We start from the raw sequence: 20,053 nt of genomic DNA on the forward strand, positions 1-20,053 counted from the left end.
GGTGTGGCATTCTAAATGAATGGAACATAAAAATGGGGAGGTTGTTATGAACAGTCAGGAGTCTCACTCGGTTTGAGTACTTTGGAGATAGTTAGTATGGGGAAGGATGAGGTTAGAGAAATTTAATCTTGTGTGGGCAGGAAATAAAGCAAATTAGTCATTTTTGAACAGAGGAAATGTGAAACCTGCATGAAATAGAGCTTTATAATGCAAACAATTCGGAGCCAGGAAAGGCGTTGGTGAGTTGGAGATAAAGGGGTTGGGGGGGGGGGTCAAGGTCTCAAGCCCAGGAGGTTGGGGCTCCTTGGTGAAGCCAGTAAGAGGGCACCTTTGAAGGGAGCTGATGTGGATCCTAGCGATACTGAACTTAAGCCGACATGAAGCCCTTTGAAAGGAATTGTCCATCAAGCATGTGAGGATAGGAGACCACAGAATTTGTGTGAATGAGTGCACAGGGCTGGAGAGAGAAGTTTGTGAGTCATAAGTTCCTTTTTAGCCTTCACTGCCTTTTCCATTCCTCTTGATTCATTCTTTTGTACTTTAATGCTGTCGTGTTATTTATGTTAATAATAAACCTCATTTATCTTGAAGATAGCTTTCTGTTAGGCTGCCATGAAATCTTCAAACTTATTTTTCTCAGTGACAAATAAGTGATTATAAGGCTATGGCTTGTCACAGTTTCATAACTTTGGACAAATTTATCTATCGCTGTGAGTTAAGTACATTAAGATTAACGTTTCACGGGTACTAATGGCAGAGCGGCGTAATCATTTGCAGGAAATTTGAATTTGTGAGCCCTACAGCAGAGGCTCCAAGATTTTCTCTGAAACTGTAAAAGGATGCTTTACAGTTGTTATCGTAGGGTCAGGTTTTTTGTTTGTTTGTTTGTTTTTGTTTTTTTTTAATAGGAAGGACTGATGGTCATGAAGTGGATAAGAGGAATAATGGCTTATTTCTGCTTTCTTATTTCTCCATAATATGGACATTGTGCTTTTTTTTTTTCTTTAAATTTTATTTATTTGACAGAGGCACAGCGAGAGAGGGAACACAAGCAGGGGGAGTGGGAGAGGGAGAAGCAGACTCCCTGCTGAGCAGGGAGCCTGATGCTCCCTGATGGGCTCAGTCCCAGGACCCTGGGATCATGACCTGAGCTGAAGGCAGACGCTTAACAACTGAGCCACCCAGTTTCCCCAATATGTACATATATACCTCACAGGAGGTCACATACCTTGAGGCCTTGTGTTTGGGGGGTGGTGGGAGATGGGGAAGAACAGTAATGAGGAAAGCCTTGGCTTTGGTAGAGAAAACCACTGTCTTCTACTCAGACATACCCAGGTTGGGAAGAAGCCAAAACCTTTCGTCTTTTGAGGGTGAGTCCCTGAAGGGAGAGTGGAGAACTGCCCTGTTGTTTCTGTTGAAGAGTTCTCCTCTCTTCTTTCAGCTACTCTTGTTGGTAGCCATAGTGGGAGTTGGGGCTCAAGGGGCAAGAGGCAGGCCCTGTGCCACTTGCTGTGCTATGTGCTCAGGCTCCGGAAGGCCTTGGTGAGGCAGAGCCCTGCCGCCAGTCACCTTGGGTCCCAGGGACCCTGACAGAGTGAGCGGGAGTGTCTGGAGTACAGGTGGCCCATGTGGCGAAGGTGCTGTCTCACCCCTAGACTCCTCAGGCACAGTCAGGGTCATTTAGACACTCAGGTTTGATTCTCAAGTAAGCCACTCTCCACTCTGAAAATTCATCCCCCCGCTTCCTGGCCTTTGCTGCCTGCATATGATTAAGGCTAATGAGCGCGATCGATCGTGCACAGGGAGAGAAGTGGAGGGATAAAGAGAGTCCTTGGGCAGGCAGGGAGAAGTGCGAAGAAGCCAAGCTGGGAAGACACCGCTCTCCTTGTGTCACAGAGCCTGACTCAGACGAGTCCGTGACTTGTGAAGTTCACAGAGCTAGAGAGCTGTGAACTGAACCAAGACTCTAAGACTTGATTGCTGGCGCACAGACCTTTTGTGAGAGCATGTTGCCGCTCAGAATTTATCAATAGGGTTGCAGAAGTGCCCGGTGTCCCCGCCTCTGTGCTCTGTGGTCTTCTCCACCGGCCAGACACACCCCAGAGCCGGCGTCTACCGGCTTTTTTGAACGGCTAACTTCTTTGAAGTTAGCTTCCTAGCTTCCACTTCCCAGTTCCCTCGACTGATAACAGCATCTGCTTGGACCTCTGCGACAGCCTTCCTTTGACTGGACGGCCGCTTCATCATTTTCTAAGCCAGGTTCTTCGTGTCCCACGCCTTTCCCTTCAAACTCCGCTGTCCCTCCGCAGATCTTGGAGCACATACGCTCATGGTTGTGCGTATTCAGGAATAAATACACGTGCTAGTATGTGTTTGATCTAGATGTCTTTTTCTGTGTATGTAATTATTTTGCGAGGCATAGGGAAGCTGAAATTTTAAAAACGGACAAAAATAAACGAGCAGAAGTTCTGGTATGTATTTTCTGATCCTCTGTGAATTATTTTGTCCCTCCGTCCCCCTTCCCTACAGCAGCCCTCTTTGGGCTTAGGAGAGGAAATTCCAAACACTGTCACTTTAATTGTCAGAGTTCTTTGTCTTTATCCCTATGGCTACTAGTCCTGTTCATATTTAAACCTCCATTTGTCTCCACACTTCCTGCTTGTTCACTTGTCTGTACAATCTGTGCACCGGTCAGGGTTCTCCAGAGGAACGAAATGTATATTGAGAATACATATCTGAGACAGAGAGAGAGAGAGTGTGAGGGAGAAACTAAGATTTGTTTTAAGGAACTGGCTCATGAGATCACAGGAACTGGCGAGTCCAAAATCTGCAGGGCTGGTCACAGATTGGAAACTGGGGTAGAATTTGTGTGTTACAACCTGGAGGAGGTAGTATTTCTTCTTCTTCAGAGGACCTCAGTCTTTGCCCCCAGGCCTTCCATGAATTGGATGAAGCTTACCCACATTATGGGGATTAATCCACTTTACTAAAAGTCTACTGATTGAAGTGTTATCACATCTTTAAAAAGCACCTTCACAGCAACATCTAGACTTTTTTTTTTTATTTGTCAGAGAGAGAGAGCGAGTGAGCACACAAGTGGGGGAGCAGCAGGCAGACCAGACAGAAGGAGAAGCAGGCTCGCTGGGAGCCCAATGTGAGGCTCGATCCCAGAACCCTGGGAATCATGACTTGAGCTGAAGGCAGACCCTTAAGCCACTGAGCCATCCCAGGACCCCAGGATCATGACCTGAGCCGAAGGCAGGTGCTTAACCAGCTGAGCCACCCAGATGCCCCTCAGTTTCCTTAATTTTAAATTAATTTCTTCTCTGTGTCCCAGAAACTCACCAAGTTACATTTAGTTCTCAGGTCTCCTTAGGCCTCTTGGTCACTGACATATTCTCAGGTTTTCTTGTTTCTCTTGACCTTGACTGTTCTGAGGAGTACAAAAGATATTTTGTATCAGGTCAAGTATTTTGTAGACTGTCCCTCTGCTGGGATCCGTGTGATGTTTTCTTCATGATTAGATGGGGTTATGGGTTATGGGGTGGGGTGGAGACCATGGGGGTAACGTGTCATTTGCACCACATCCTGTCAACGGCGCACGCTGATGACTGGAGCTGCTGACCTTGCTCCCCTGGCCCAGGGAGCATTTGTCTGGTTTCTTTAAACTCACTCCCTGAAACAAAGTCACTGTGTGCAGCGTCTGCTTATGGCGTGGGGACCCTCAATTTTTTAAGTGCAAAAGACCGCCAAGCAGGTGTGGAAGATCAGGTGTGAGTAAACAATGTTGCTGAGTTCTAAGGAGTGGCAAGACGAAACACGAAAAGAAACCATGGTTTTGGGGGGACTTGTTTTATTTTAGAAAAAAATACCCCATTATGTTGCTATGAGAAGAAAGAAAAATGTTGATTTGAACTTTGTGATTTGCCGAATAAAAATAGATTTCAACCTTGGGCCTTCTTTGTTTATTTAATTAAGGTAGTCGGTTCTTATCTGTACACTGTACACTTATCTGTACCACTGGGACTCCATGCTATTGTTGCAGCCAGAAGAGGAAAGATTAAAATTGGTCTGTCTTTCATTATTAATTGAAACGTTATGGAGCATTTTTTTCTCAAAGGCAGTGCCTTGACAGTTGCATGTACGGGGCAGTCGCGGTCCATGTTGGCTTTTCATAGCCTGTCCTAGAGCTTGGCCTTGAATGTGGTCTTTTTCTGGGTTCCGGCTTCTATTACAGGCAGAGGACTTCATTGCTTCCCTCTAGCGGTCAGCTTAATAATCTCACACTCTAGTAGGACAAATTTAGCTGTAGAAAAAGCAAATCAGTGCCTATTCTCAATGATAACGTACCTTCACATTTTAATATGGATGCTAAAATGACATGGTGATTGAATTTTAGCTGCGTCCTTTTGGATTCGAACTGACTCTTAAACGAGGCAGTGTTTTAATGTGGTAAGTAATTATAACTTGATTAAAAGCTGTAGTGATGAAGATAGCGTTCTCGGCAGAAGGTTGACCTAGCTACTGTTTTCCTGAGGACTTCAGTGGGCATTTGATTTGACCCAGGGAATTGAATTTGGCTTCTTGCCAGTGTTTTATCAGTGCTGTAGGAGCAAGTGCATGTTCTAGATAAACTTGAAAGCCTCAAAGCTTTATGAAGCTAGGAGTGAGGGAGTCCCTCTAGAGCACTGTTTGTCATTCCTTCACAGATAAAACTTTATCTCTGGTGCAGGAAATGGCTTTCTTTTAGAGCTCTCCATCGACATTCATTACATTACCATGACTTGAAGAAGATGCCGCATTATAGGGTGCTCTCTCTGTATATCCTTAGAGAGTTGAAATAATTTACCAGAATTTGAGGCTGGCTTTGTCGTGGTTCTGATGGAAATACCGGGTGACCCAGTATATGATTTTGCGGGTACTGATCCCTAGAACGAGTGCTGGTGTTTGTGCCCAGACCCGGGGTTTTGTCCTCTCGAAAACCAGAGGGGACAGCATTTATGAAAGGCAAGGTGACAGCATTTATGAAAGGCAAGGTGACTAAATCAATGAGCCTTTTGCCGGTCTCCTTAGATGTGCTCCTGATGAGGATTAAAGCGGAACTCAAGAGGCCGCAATCCACTGATCATTGACAGCTGTTCGGAAATGAGGAAAGACTCTCCGAGAACCTGGATTACAGCAGTGGTCTGTGTGTGTCTGTTTGGGACACTTCTGTTGCATGTGGTACCACAGAGATGTAGCCGACCTCATTAAGGAGAAATTGATCTATCCTTGCGGTTCTCACTAGAAATGCATTAATAATGAGACGACCTGTCTTGTTTCCCCAGCTGCATCTGATCCACTGGAACTCCACCCTGTTCGGCAGTATCGATGAGGCTGTGGGGAAGCCACATGGCATTGCCATCATTGCTTTGTTTGTTCAGGTAAGTGGTCTCCTGCTGTGACTCTTCTGTTGTTCAGAGATCCTTGTTTCTGATTCCTTGGCAGAATATTTTGTGCTCTCAATTTTATTACTTCTGTAACTCCTGTGCAGAGAACACAGCTCATACGAGAAGAGGACTCCTGATTCTTCTGGCTCATGAGAAAGCAGCCATAGTCACGGGTAGCAAATGGTTCATTTAGTCTGTAGACATTTTCTTCTAACTGGGCTTCAGGGTCTTTGGAGAAATGATGTCGAAAATGTCTCCTGAAGGCGGAGTTCATGTTATTAATGAAAAAGAATTTTAGAAAAGGTTTTTGGACCCTGGCGCTTGCTGTGAAATCGAAGAAAAATCAATAATGTAATCATGTAGTAGACTCTTGCAGCTCTTTGTTATTAATAATTTTTACTCCAAGATGATTTGAAGTGTCTGATGGAAAGCACTGATAAAATAAGACTGGCCAAGATCTTGGCGGATACAGTCAATATAGAATTTAGATTTGAGCTCTGTAGTGGGCAAAGGATATTAATTAAATTTTGTGAAACATATAAAAAACAGACTACCTGCTTTCAAAAGTAAAAATGTAATCTAGTCCCCCCACCCCCTGCCATGAATCTTTTTAACTTTGTCTTGTCTGTTGGATGTCCTAAAAGATGAAGAGGTAGAAGAGACCCTGCTTTCTCCTTCCCTACCCTACAGAATGGTCCTACAAGGGCCAGAGAGGTCGGTCCCAAATCACAGTCACGCACAGATTTAGTGTCACCGTCAAGACCAGAAACCATTGCTGTAACTGCAGTTCTGTGTGGTTCTGGGCTCTCCTTTTGGAGAATGTGAGACTAGAGCAGTCATATAAGCACAGTGATTGTCAGTGACTTAATTTTCCGAAGAAAGTGGGGCCTTCGCAAACCTTTTTTGGTGTCATATATAATTTAATAGTAATATTAAGCACAGCAGTTTTCCTTTATAAATTTCTCTCTCAGGTGTTTATCTATTGACAGAAAGGTTTTAGCCTTTTAATATTTTAAAATCAGTATCTTGAAAGTATGACACCTGTCACAGAATTTAAAAGCAAATTCCCAGAGTTTTAAATGAAACTTCTTACTCTTTACTTCATGGCTTCTTTTTTTTTTTTTTTTTTATAGACAGGGGCCTGTATTCCTTCTATTTTATAACTACATTGTATAAGCAGAATAAAATCACGTTATCAAGATACTGCTAAAAATGTTTCGATGACTTCTAGTGTACTAAAGTAGTAACTATTGAAGTCTACTTTTGTAACCTCAAAAAGCTAATAAAGTGCCCAAATTTGAAAAGTTGAGGCAATAGAAGTAGGAGGCAATGTCTTGTTATTAAAAAATAAGAATGAGGGGCGCCTGGGTGGCTCAGTGGGTTAAGCCGCTGCCTTCGGCTCGGGTCGTGATCTCAGGGTCCTGGGATCGAGCCCCACATCCGGCTCTCCGCTTGGTGGGGAGCCTGCTTCCCACTCTTTCTCTGCCTACTTGTGATCTCTCTCTCTCTGTCAAATAAATAAATAAAATTAAAAAAATAAGAATGAAATACAATAAAACAAATAACTGAACAGTCATGTCAAGAGGGGAAGTAAACATGTTTGTTTCATCTCTGGAGTTGGTATTCATTAAATATTTGTGAATGGAATTAAATACGAGAATATTCTCACTTAACTTATCCTTAGCATAGGTCAGGTGGCATAGGCTGATAGAGCACTAGGCTGAAAGCCAGGGCTCTGGGAACCAGCATCAGTATTCCAGGAAGAAGCTCATGGTTGTAGGTCCCAGGGAAGCTTATGAGCATGTGCACCTGTTCTAACTTTCCCCAAGTTTGCTGTGAGGAGCCATTTTGGTTACCTAGGAGAGAGTCAACTTACAAAAAGTCTGAGAGCAGAATCTCATGAAAGAAGGAAGGAGGAGTGTCCACTGAAGCGGAGAGGAGAGGGACTGAAGTCCATCTGGGGCTCTCACACTTCAGCAGGAGGAGTGGGAGAACGGGAGGCAGGGGGGAGGCAGGGGAGGAGGCAGGGGCGGTGAGCGTAGGTTTCCCTTTCAAGAAGCGTGGCTCAAGAGAAGAAAGACAGATGGGGGTAATAACTCATGCTGATGTACAGGAAAGTTCTCTTTGTCTCATTTCAAGATCTGCGATCTGCCTATATGTTTATTCTGAGCAAAAAGCATGAGTGCAGATGCAGAGTTTAAAAATACTGGGGGGAAAAAAGGGATACTTGATATATAAGAGTTCTGGAGGAGACAAGAAGATGCTGGTTGGAGAGCTTTTGTGGGTAGACTAACCTCGGAAATGAGGGGGCATCCACACTTTAACCAGAGCAGAGCAGGAAGAGAGTGGGTAGAAACGGGATGGATTTAAAGGTGAAGAAAGGCATGAAGTTAGGGGAGCTCATGCCTGATGACCTTCATTATCTCTGAGACACACGAAGCGGAATTATTTCTTGAGCAAGGGAAGCATGGGTGTGGAGTTGGGTTTTGAAATAGCCCAGAGGGGAGTGGTAACAGATGTGACAGTCAGTGTGGGAGACCCACTTGAGACTGAACATCAGAGATGGTGCAGGACGAGATCTCATGGCTTGTTCTCTGTCCAAGTAGACGAGTAGAAAACTTCTCGCGAATTGTTGCATTGATCTCTTGCAGAGCAGATGGCTTAGGAGGATGCAGGGATGAGAGAATGGAGGATGGCTAGAGAGGTGTCAGGAAGGGAAAGAGACAAAACCAAGAGGCCCCTGGGAGCCGTGGCTTGTTAGATCAGTGAATGGGGAGAGAGAGAGAGGAGAGAGTAAGAGCTGCATGGATGAGAAGCTGTGGTCAAAGGGAACGGTCTTCGGAGCTGAAGTTTTCAGAGGGAAGACAAATTCAGGGAATGTTCTCAGGATGAGTGCTGAGGTGGAATGGGGCTGGAAGCCACGGGCTGAGGGGTGAAGACACATTCCAGGGAGTTGAGGTCCTCTTAGTGATTGCAGGAGGTGAGGACAGCAAGGGGGTGACCAGTGGGTCATTTTTAAAAAAAGGTGGTGACAGTATAACTTCACCCCAAGTAGAGCCTGGTAGTATCTGAGGAGGATGGTCCAGTCCGAGGAGGACAGCCTCATGCCCATGGGTCAGAGTGTGGATCAGAGGGTACCTGCAGGGCACTGACCTCTGCTTTCAGCCTTGTCTCTGGGGGAGACCGCACAGCATCCACTCGGAAGGCCCGGGTGAGCTGGTCCTTGAGCAGACCTGAGGGCTTCACACAGACCAGCAGGCGGTGGCCCCCTGTTGCAGAGGGCACAGCGAAAATGAGGTCAGAGCGAGAGGTGGAAAAGCACAGGCCAGGGCCGGGCAGGGCTGATGGGGTCATTTTGGATAGTGAGGGGTAAGGAGGTAATGGGTCTCCTGGTTCTTGGCCGACTATGGGCACCAGGCTATGTTGTCACCTGGGCTCCTCTAGGATTTCGAGGGCTGGGCTGCACAGCGTAGCACCTGTGCTCGCTTTGTTGGGTGGTTATCACCCCTTCCTACAGAAATCTGGCAAAGATGGAAAGGGAAGAGATGCTACAAGAGCTAGAGTTTGTGGCAAGATTTAAAACTCTTGCCCATAAAGTACGGAATCTTTAGAGAAGGAGGAGCCTGAGCTACTACTACTCTCCGTAAAAACTGTGTTTGATGCTGTTTGGCATTCTGAGTAAGGATAATAGTGGGTGATAGTAGTTGAATTAGGACGGTCCATGCCCTCTGCTGAGGTCTTTGTTGTCTTACCTTCAACCCCATCGCTTTTATCCTCCGTACCCCACCCCTCCCCCACTGGACAGACCAGGAAGCTGAAGGACAGAGAGGTTAAGTAGACTTGTTTCGGCCTGAACACTGAGTCAGGCTCAGAACCTGGGCATCCTGTGAGGGCAGCCTTGCTCCTGAACCTCTCCAGTACGTAGCCCTACTGGATTCAGATAAGGACTCTTCGAAGAGTTGTAATCTGACAGGAGATGCATGGAAGGAAAGACTCCGGCCAAGATGAAATCCTCCAAATGCTACCTCACTGTTAAACCAGTACAATGAAGAGGGAGGTCCACTGCCCCCAAAGGTCGGGCCCAGGACTCTGCACTCATTCGTGCATTTGCCCCAAGTATTATTTTCTTAACTTTAGAGAATTCATTTTCCATCTTTCAAGCCTGTCTGAGGAATTGCAGGCACTTGGGAAATAGTTAAGTCTTGACTCTTTTGACCCGATCGGCCGATGCTAGATTATGTAAGTGTCTTGTCTCATCTCTTTCCTCTCTGATGCCCCTTCACCTGGCGTATTTCACACTTGGTGCATGTGGAGAGAAACGGAGAACGTTGAGAGGTTGACAGCTTTTCTAGCTCCTGTAGGTCATCCTGCACAAATGTGTGGGGCAGAGAAAAAGAATATAATAACATTGTTTATCTCAGATTTTAAATGATCTCCTGTTGCTATTGTCCTCCATTATCATGGGCCATTGAAACCTGGTTAAAAGGTGGAGATCACATGGCACTTACAATTTTTAAAAGTTAAAGTCAGGAATACTTAATGTCAAATTTCTTTTGAAATCTCACATTCTGTGGAGCATTTTTTACACTAAAAATATATAATGATACATAATGTTTTAAAATAGCTATGAGCAGCATATTTTGATGAATTTAAGAATAAAATGGTGGTTATACAATTATGTCCAGTCTTTTAAAAAAAGGTTTTATTTATTTATCTGAGAGAGAGAGAGACTGAGCACGAGCGGGGTGGGGGGAGAGGGAGAAAGTGAGAGGGAGAAGCAGGCTATCCACTGAGCAGGGAGCCCGACGCAGGTCTCAATCCCAGGACCCCATCATGACCTGAGCCAAAGGCAGATGCTTAACAACAGCTCCACCCACCACCCCCAGTATAGGTACAGTCTTTATAACAATGATCTAGAAATGCCGGAGGTAAGAAATGATAGGGTTTGAAACGTGATGAGCAATTTTAATTTAGAAATATCCTTGAAATATTAAATTGCAGTATTATATCCTTTGATACACAGTTGGCCCTTGAACAAACTTGACTTTGAAACCGCACGGGTCCACTTATGCATGCATTTTTTATAGTACTGTAAATGTATTTTCCCTTTTTTAGGATTTTCCTAATAACGTTTTCTTTTCTCTAGCTTGTTGTAAGACTAGGGAATATAATATATGTCACATTCAAAAATACATGTTAATTGACTGCTGTTATCAGTAAGGCTTCTGGTCAGCAGTGGGCTATTAGCAGTTAAGTTTTGAGGGGAGTCAAACGTTGTACGTGATTTCCAACAGCACAGGGGTCAGTGCCCTTAACCCCTTCATTGTTCAGGGGTCGACTGCAGATCGCACAGTGGGTAGTAATCTCTACCTAGTAAGATGAATTTAGAATGGATTTTCGAAAATGTCTTAGAACTAATACTTTCTTGTACTAGCCGCTCTTACAACTTTAATCGCCCTCTGTAGATGCTGACCTGGTTATTAATGAAAAGGTCATTTATTCCTAGAGAAGGAAATTCAGGAGGACTTGAGCTTCACTTTCTGTTAGTTCTTTTGAATGAGAGCGGAGTATTTAAAGATAGTTGTGGTATGGTTTATGCTTTATGTATTGCAGATAGGAAAAGAACACGTAGGCTTGAAGGCTGTGACTGAAATCCTCCAGGATATTCAGTACAAGGTAAGTCCTTATTTAAAAGAAAACAAAAATACCGGTTATGAAAGCAGTCCCCAAGACCACTCTCAGATTTGATGATGCGCACAAAGGACTCACAGAGTAGCTGTTACTCTCCTGGTTGTGGTTTATGACAGAGGAAAGACACAGATCAAAGAGGAGGACAGTGTGGAGGCGCATGGGGCTAAGTCCAGGAGACACCAGTCATAGGCTTCCGGCTGTGCCCTCTCGGTGGAATCACGGGATGAACCTAACTCTTTTGACCATGGTATGCCACAGCTCCTTTGAAGTGTGACCAACTAGAGAAGGTCGCTGAACTTTTGTGTACAGGGATTTTATTAGGAGTCCGTTATGTGGGCATGAAGTGTCTGTGTAACTAACCCAGCCTCACTCCCTGCGCTAGCCAAATCAAGCCTTCATCATAAATCACATTGTCAGGATAAACTCCTCTGGTCCAATTGGTACAGTGTGGCCCAAGGCCTCAGGCATACGTAAACACTCTTATCAGGCAGAATATTCCAAGACCTCAGAGCCAATCAAGGCCAGTCCTCAAGGCGGGCTCCTTTTTGAGCAATCCAGGCCTGTGGAATTAACCCCTTCCACCCATTGGTTATAGGAAAGTTGTGTAATTGAAACAAAAATTATGGCAACTATACTAAAAAGTATTTATGTTAAAAAAAGAAAAAAGGCAAGTATGCTTAAGCTGTAAGATCAGGTATCGCAGAGAAGGTGATTTAGTTTGATACGATTCTGTAGTGATTCAGCCCAGCTTTGCTGGGAAGCCAAGCTCTGTTACAACCAGTGCTATGGAATCTGAGTGGCCTCGGAGGGCAGTAGTTTAGTCCTGGATGGCTACTGCAGAGATAGTGCAGAGATTCGAAGACCAAGACCCACGGCCAATCCAAAAATCAATCTGGAAGTGAAGTCTGATTAGCTTGAGGCCTGTGCAAGCTCAGGGCATCTTGGAAGAGGGAAAAGTGTCTACCAGAGAATTCCCGAGCAGGCTTAGAATGAATCCAGCTGCCAAGGGAAAGCACAGACTAGTCAAAAAGCTGGTAAGAAGGGGGAAGGACACATTTTGACTGACATTTATCTAACAGAAATGGGTTGAGAAATTTTCTTTCATTGCTTCAGCTCATTCGACCTCTGTCTTTATGGAATACAGGGGGCTGGTGGGAAGCAAGTAAGCTGGATTCTTACAATGTCTCAAACCGGTCCTAGAAGTAAGGAAGAGACTAGGAGGTTACGTATTAACCTGTTATGTCTGCTTTGACAGAATAATCTTACAAGAGACCTCCAGCTACCATGACAGGTCTGTTTGCCTCTAGGGCATGAGCAATTTAAGGGACACTATTTAAAATAGTGATTGCAAATGTGATGATTGAACAATGGCACAAATATTTTATTGAAATTATTTTAATTTTGAAATTTAAATACAACTTTGATAAAAGTTGATTAGAATTGAATATACATTTTTTAAAGATTTCGTCATTTATTTGAAAGAGAGAGTGCATAAGCTGAAGGGGCAGGCAGAGGGAGAGAGAATCTCAAGCGGACTCCATGCTGAGTGCTGAGCCTGTCTCGGGACTCGAGCTCAGGACCCTGAGATCACGACCTGAACTGAAACCAAGAGTCAGATGCTTAACCGACTGTGCCATCCAGGCATTAATAGAATTGAATATTTTCATTCAGGTGTTAGTTCTCCCTCTCTGGAGGAAGAGAGGATCTCGAATAGATCATAGAGACAAGTTACCAAATGCAAAGGAAGCAGAATGAGAATTTAGGAGGCAGGTTGTAATGCCAAGAAGGTTAAGAACTGAGGTCAGAGTAGCAGGAGGAAGGTCATTTCTAAGGAATTCTCTGAACCAAGCTTCAGGCATTTTATACCAAAACCCAGGTCTTTGGTGTGGATGTGTCTAGGAGCAGGAAAACTGGGACAGACAACATAGTAGACAGACAGTTGTAAATTTCACTCTGAAATTATAGGGAGAATTGAACTGTGGTCACAGCATCATAGCCATGGAGTTAGAGCAGGAGTGTCTTGTTGGAATCAGTCGCTGTGGCTCCCCTGAAAAGACAGAGTGGGACATCTATAGACATCTGGAGTCCGGGATGCGATTCAGAAAAGATGTCAACCTGGGTCCTTTAGTGCTAGTAATTTTTTTATTCTAAAATTGAGGAATCTTAGGATAACATATGGTGAATTTTTTTCTTTTTCAGGGGAAGTCCAAAACAATACCTTGCTTTAATCCTAACACTTTATTACCAGGTAGGTGTTAATTTCGGTCATGTAAGAAGAATTTTAACTGTGTGAATATGATCGTGTTGTTTCCTTCCGAATACATACGACTATGTATTATTAGTTAATAAAGTTTCTTTACAGTATACATTCTCTGTCCTAGGTAGTACTTTCAGATTGCTCTAAACATGAGTATCCTTTTGAAACAAACATTTTGTCACTTTTTCCATTATTCTCTGAAGAGTTTATTTTGGATTTTTATTTGCAAGAATTGCTACCTCTGTGTAAAGCATGAGCGTAATAACATAACATTAATATACTTCTAGGATGGGTCAATGAGGTTCTTACTAATCTCTAGAGTGAAACAAAGTTTATATCTAATTATTTAAGGTAAAGTCTTTGCAGTGCTGCTATCATACAGATGTTACTCTTAATTACTTAGGTATACCTAAACATGTAAGAATTGGGTATAAAATACTCAAAGCATAGTTTGTAGTTTAAGGTTTTGTACAAAATTTTGGTCTTCATATCTCTCTGCCTGAATTATATGCTGTTTCTCAGTGTTTTAAACAAAACCACGTAGGCTGATGCATTGTATCATCTGTGGCCTACCTTTAGTTGCTTTACAACAAACCAGTTTTTGCCATGTGTTGAACATCTCTCCATCATATTTGATCATGAATTCCTCTAATGCAGAACTAAAAGATTTCTTTTGTCCTGTCATAATAGGATCTCAGTATTTTGCTGTTGAGGGAGATGTATAGAGAGAGCTAGAACAGAATGTTTATTTTATTTTTATTTTTTTAATAGTAAAAATTGCTTTATTATCACAGAATGCCTTCAGATTCTTTTAAAATCATTGCATGTAAAAACGCAAAAACTTCTCCTTTACTGTTTTTTTAATTAACATATAATGCATTATTTGCTTCAGGGGTACAGGTCTGTGAATCATCAGTCTTACACAATTCACAGCACTCACCATAGCACATACCCTCCCCAATGTCCATCACCCAGCCACCCCATCCCTCCCACCCCCACCCCTCCAGCAACCCTCAGTCTGTTCCCTGAGATTAAGAGTCTCTTATAGTTTTTCTCCTTCCCGGGTCCCATCTTGTTCCATTTTTCCTTCCCTTCCCTCCACGAACCCCTGCCCTGTCTCTCAAATTCCTCCTATGAGAGAGATCATATATATTATGCTAAGCAAAATAAGTCAGTCAGAGAAAGACAATTATCATAGAACAGAATGTTTAGAAGTGCAGTCTTTGAAGTCAGATGGTTTGGTGTTGAACCTGGCTCTGCCAGTTATTAGCTGAGTGATCCTGGGCAAATTATGTCACCCTCTGTCCTTCAGTTTCCCCATCTGGAAAACAGGGCTAACAATAATACCTGTCCCATTGGTTTGCTGTGAGCGTTAAATGAATTCATGTGAAATGGTTAGAAGAGTGCCTCACAGGTAGTAAGGGTGGATTAGGTCTGAATAAGTTAGGGAAATTCTTCAATATAGTAAAAAACAACACAGATACACATCTTCTAAAGTGACTAAAGCTGGGATGCCTGGGTGGCTCAGTTGGTTAAGTGTCTGCCTTTGGCTCGGCATGATCCCCGGGTCCTGGGATCGAGTCCCATATCAGACTTCTTGCCTAGCAGGGTGCCTGCTTCTGCTCTGCCTGCTGTTCTCCTTGCTTGTGCTCACTCTCTTGATCTCTCCCTCTCTCTGACAAATGAATAAATACAATCTTAAAAATAAAGAGGGGCGCCTGGTGACTCAGTGGGTTAAGCCTCTGCCTTTGGCTCAGGTCACAATCTCGGGGTCCTGGGATTGAGTCCCACATCAGGCTCTCTGCTCGGCAGGGAGCCTGCTTCCTCCTCTCCTCTGCTTGCTTCTCTGCCTACTTGTGATCTCTGTCTGTCAAATAAATAAGTAAAATCTTAAAAAAAAAAATAAAGAAAGTGACTGAACTGGACCAATACGTACACATATGTATGGGTCTATCAACTTTGTAGAGCCGTCTTTGGCTCACAGAGTGATAACGTGGCTCAGAATCAGTATCAGTACTAGAACGAGGGCTCATCGTATTTTCCCATTGGTTATTTTCTCCGTGACGATCAGTTTAAGAATACAGGTGTGAGGCTGTAGTTTAAAATGACCTCATTCTGAAAAGTGTTGTTTAGACGATTTGTAATTCTGGAAAGTTATTGTTGGCCTTCTCCAAAGTATTATTAATTAACTTACTTTTTCATGCCATGTCCACCCGGTTGCACAGATCCTTTGCTTCGGGATTATTGGGTATATGAAGGCTCTCTTACCATCCCGCCTTGCAGTGAAGGTGTTACCTGGATATTATTCCGCTATCCTTTAACGATATCCCAGCTGCAGGTGAGTACAGCACTTTAAATCGTTCAGAAGAAGTTCTGAGTTAAAGGTTAAATATTGTTTCTGTAAAAGGGAAATATCTGTTTTATGTCTTAGCTTCCTTTAGATCAGTCACATCTCCGCAGATGAAAGTTAGATGTCTTGAACCAGTGAAAGCAATCGAAAAGTCAGGGATGAATAAAACCCAGCTATCGTTTATGATCTGTATTTTAAAAGTTAGTTTTTATAGAGTAAATAGAAGTCACTGAAATAGTCAGACTTTTGATTAGTCTAGTTATTTCTTTGTGTGGGATTCCCCAGGAGTGGTGAGGAGAGAGGTCTTGGAAGTGAAAATGTTGGTTATTTCTGTGAGTCATGGGGCTTTGTGATACTTCTTTCTTGCCTTGCACAGGAAGAGTTCTGCAAGCACAAGGGTGAAGGAGGTAAAAAGAATGCCCTGGAAAGAGCTGGATTGTTCTCCAGCTCCACTTCTGGTCACGTACTTCTCACCTTGGGCTTGGCCTCGGTGCTCTAAATGCTGATGCACAGTGGGTGGGGGCACTGAGTTGAACTGTCATGGGATGTTAGCTGGTGGAACATGAGGCAACATCATTACAATATGTTTAAATAATGATTTTGATATTATTACAAAAGAGGTACTTTAAATGTCTCCTGTCCTCCAGGGATCTAAGGGATGTGTTCTAAAAGGCTGTATTTTTTCCTTCATGATCAACCTCAGAAGGCTTAGACTGTACTCCAAAGTTTCCTTTAGAGACCTTTTTTTTTTTTTTTACAAATTTTTATTACCTCTCCTATTACTTTCTAAGAACTTCAAGTTTATTAACTACTCAGTAAAGCTGTCCTTTGCTTGTCCTTAAATCTTCAAAATCCTTTCAACCTTTAACAGTTTCTTCTTCTTTTTGTTTTTCTAAGGATTGATTTTAAAACTTCCCAAATTAGCTTCTCCAGTCTTTTACAGACTTCGATCACACCACCTTGAGGCTTTCATATTTTTAATATGACAAATCCCTTATTTATTCATTCATCCCTATGTTCTTCAAAGAAGCTATTCCTGAGTGCCAAGCAGACACACAAAGAATATGGAGATTAAAAGTTTTTACCCTCAAGATGTTTACAAGAGTGGAAGAGGCACAGAATCCTGCGGATGGGTTATGCTGGCTGTGAGAAGTAAGGTGCTCCCGACACACATAGGAAAGAAACCCAGCCTGGCCTAGGAGGGACAGGGAATAATCCTCCCAAAATAAAACCAGTAAGTCTGGTAAAGGAGAGGAAAGAAATTAGAAATTTGACTCCAATGTTAGGGATAAACCTTTGGACTAATAATTATGGGTTTGAATTTTAACCACAAAGATGGTAGCTACTGTAACAAACCAACCTTAACATTTCAGTGACCTATCACAGAAGAGATTTATTTATTTATTTTAGAGAGCATGCCAGCACACATGAGCTCGGGAGGGGTAGAGGGAGAGAGAGTCTTAGCAGACTCCCTGCTGAGCTGGGAAGTGCATTCAGGATTCATGCCCCAGAGGAAGAAGAAATGGATTTGACGATGAGTTCAGCTCAAGTTGAGGAGGAGGTGAGAGGGTCGGCTGACTGCCAAACCTCAGTGCAGCTAGAGATGGCATCATGCAGCGCGCTAAGAAGGACTTAAGGACACTGGAGATGGAGTGACATCCTGGGATGCAGGACGGGAGAGAGAATGGCCAACACGTGGAGGAGGGACATTGATAGTGAGAGATGCCTGGGAGAATTTAAGTAGGGTGGGTGCGGCAGTTAACCATACCTTACAGAAGCGGGCCCAGATGCCACTGGGTGGTTTTGGGATCCAGCTCAGTTCTAGGCGATGATCAGTGATGGGTGCTTAACCACTGTCCCCTTTCAACTCCTGCCCTTTATGACATCACAACTCCTTTGAGATCCTCTTTCTATATCAGACATTGACAGGAAAATCTCACGGTTTCTACCTTTTTGGCCTATGTTTTGTGTTCTCAGTTGGAGGAGTTTGATTTCTTCGGACTGAAGCACAGAACAAGATCTTCTGAGGCTGAAGTGGCCATACAGATTTAGGGATCTTTGGCATAAGACAAGGAGCCAAGGGACGAATGAGATATCCAAGAAAAGAGTTTGGGAAAAGAAGAGTGGAGAAGATGGGAGAAATGGTCTCTTGGGAGGTTTTCCTGAGAAAACTTTTTTTTTTCAAAGATTTTATTTATTTATTTGACAGACAGAGATCACAAGTAGGCAGAGAGGCAGGCAGAGAGAGGGGAGGAAGAAGGCTCCCCGCTGAGCAGAGAGCCTGATGTGGGGCTCGATCCCAGGACCCTGAGATCATGACCTGAGCCGCAGGCAGAGGCTTTAACCCACTGAACCACCCAGGTGCCCCTCCTGAGAAAACATTTATAAGAGAACTCTTCAAGGCTGGTAGGGTCCCATGGGACTTAGTACTCTCCATGTGCTATCCAGATGGTCCAAGTCACTTCTTTCGCTAACATCACATTTCCAAAGCAGGGAAGAAGGTTTAGGATGAGCCAGTGGATGGGTGAAGACCATGCTTGTTGTTGACTCCCCCCAACCAGGTCAGAGTGAGACTGCAGCCTCAGTTGTCCTAAGCTGGGCTGGGAGAGTTGTGATTGTTCTGGGAATGATGTATATCAAAGATCAAACACCCCCCTGCATTTACATTTCCTACACTTTTCTTTTAGGACAAGGATACTTCCTCATTGTTGCAGCAAGGTGCACAAGTTCTTAGATGACTAAATTTCAAAACACTGAGGCTGGATACGCAGTATGTTTTGCTGGGTATTCATTTACTTGCCTTTATGTGTCCCTGACACTATTAACACAAGCAGTTACTGATAAAATGTGTTGCCATAGCCCTGTCTTCCTTTACCCTTGTCATAGGCAGGTTAGTTAGCATGTAGAATTTCTCCTTTGAGAAAAGGTGAATAATTTATTCACTAATTCATGCATTCATTGATTAATTTGGTAATTTGGCATTTTCTATATTTCAGGTGCCGTAGTAGGCACAGAAAATGGAGGAACAGTAAGACATAGTTCTGACCTCAAGGGTTTCACCATCTAGGGGGAAAGGCATATATGCTCACATTTAAAGAACAGTAATTTCTGGGGCGTCTTGGTGGCTCAGTGGGTTAAGCCTCTGCCTTCAGCTCAGGTCATGATCCCAGGGTACTGGGATCGAGCCCCGCATTGGGCTGTTTGCTTCTCCATCTCTCTCTCTCTGCCTGCCTCTCTGCCTCCTTGTGATCTCTGTCAAATAAATAAAATCTTAAAAAAAATAAAAAAATAACAGTAATTTCATGTGAACAGTACTTTGGTATGACATGAATATGTCCTAGCGCATAGGACAGGCACCCGATAAGATTTAGCCATCTGGTAGACCTTCCCCAAGCCAGATAATGGGATGCGGCATGAGTATTAGAGGGCATTGTCAATTGGAGAAGTGTCTGCACAGGCACAGAGGCCTTTTGAGATGGCCACTGTTAGTGTAAAAGGCCTGTGTCATGACGTGAAATCAGAGAGGGGATCATGGACGGGCCTGACACTTATCAGTGAGCCTTGATGTTGTGCTGTGGAGGCTTCCTGAAGGCAGCAAGGAATTACTGGAATGTTGTGAGAAAGAGAGAGAGAGAGACAAGACCAAGTCTAAATCTGAGAAACCTCTCTATAGCTCCAGTATGAAGACGTAAATCTGAGTCAAGGTTGTGACAGTGGTCGGGGCGCCTGGGTGGCTCAGTGGGTTAAAGCCTCTGCCTTCAGCTCAGGTCATAATCCCAGGGTCCTGGGATCGAGCCCCATGTCAGGCTCTCTGCTCAGCGGGGAGCCTGCTTCCTCCTCTCTCTCTTTCTGCCTGCCTCTCTGCCTACTTGTGATCTCTGTCAATTAAATAAATATAATCTTAAAAAAAAAAAGTTGTGACAGTGGGATGAAAGGAGAGGAATGGCTTTAGAAACAATAAGGCAGTAGAATCAGTAGAATTGGTGACTGAAGACATAGGAGGGTTTTCAGGGAGGGCAAACCTGCATATTACTCCCTGGATTTTGGCTTGAGTGACTAGTGAGTGTGTATTGTCGCTCTTCACCATGATAGGGAATAAAAATGGAAGAGTAGGTTTTATGGAGAGTGTTAGGAGTTTATGGTTGTGACTGCTGAGAGTTTGAGGATGCCTTCGAGATGTCCCAAGAAAGGGGTATAATACATAGGTGATGGTTGAAGCCATACATGGAGAAGAGGAAGGAGATCCTTTAGGGAAAGAAAAGAAATCATGCGGAGCATGGGGAGTGGCAGCTGATAAGGGCATGCATTGGGAGAGTTGTCCCCATG

At 43.7% G+C, this 20,053-nt stretch overlaps 1 protein-coding gene across 1 annotated transcript in view; it reads left to right on the top strand.

The window, feature by feature from the left end:
• Window positions 1-20,053, top strand: part of CA8 (carbonic anhydrase 8) — an 84,368-nt gene that overhangs the window by 37,516 nt on the left and 26,799 nt on the right. Inside the window, exons 4-7 of the mRNA XM_046022454.1 lie at window positions 5,328-5,423; window positions 11,043-11,105; window positions 13,320-13,368; window positions 15,603-15,715. Coding sequence (XP_045878410.1) covers window positions 5,328-5,423; window positions 11,043-11,105; window positions 13,320-13,368; window positions 15,603-15,715 — 321 coding nt within the window. The remainder of the gene's footprint in view (window positions 1-5,327; window positions 5,424-11,042; window positions 11,106-13,319; window positions 13,369-15,602; window positions 15,716-20,053) is intronic.

Source organism: Meles meles, chromosome 1 (genome assembly GCF_922984935.1).
Source record: "Meles meles chromosome 1, mMelMel3.1 paternal haplotype, whole genome shotgun sequence".
Taxonomy (NCBI): domain Eukaryota; kingdom Metazoa; phylum Chordata; class Mammalia; order Carnivora; family Mustelidae; genus Meles; species Meles meles.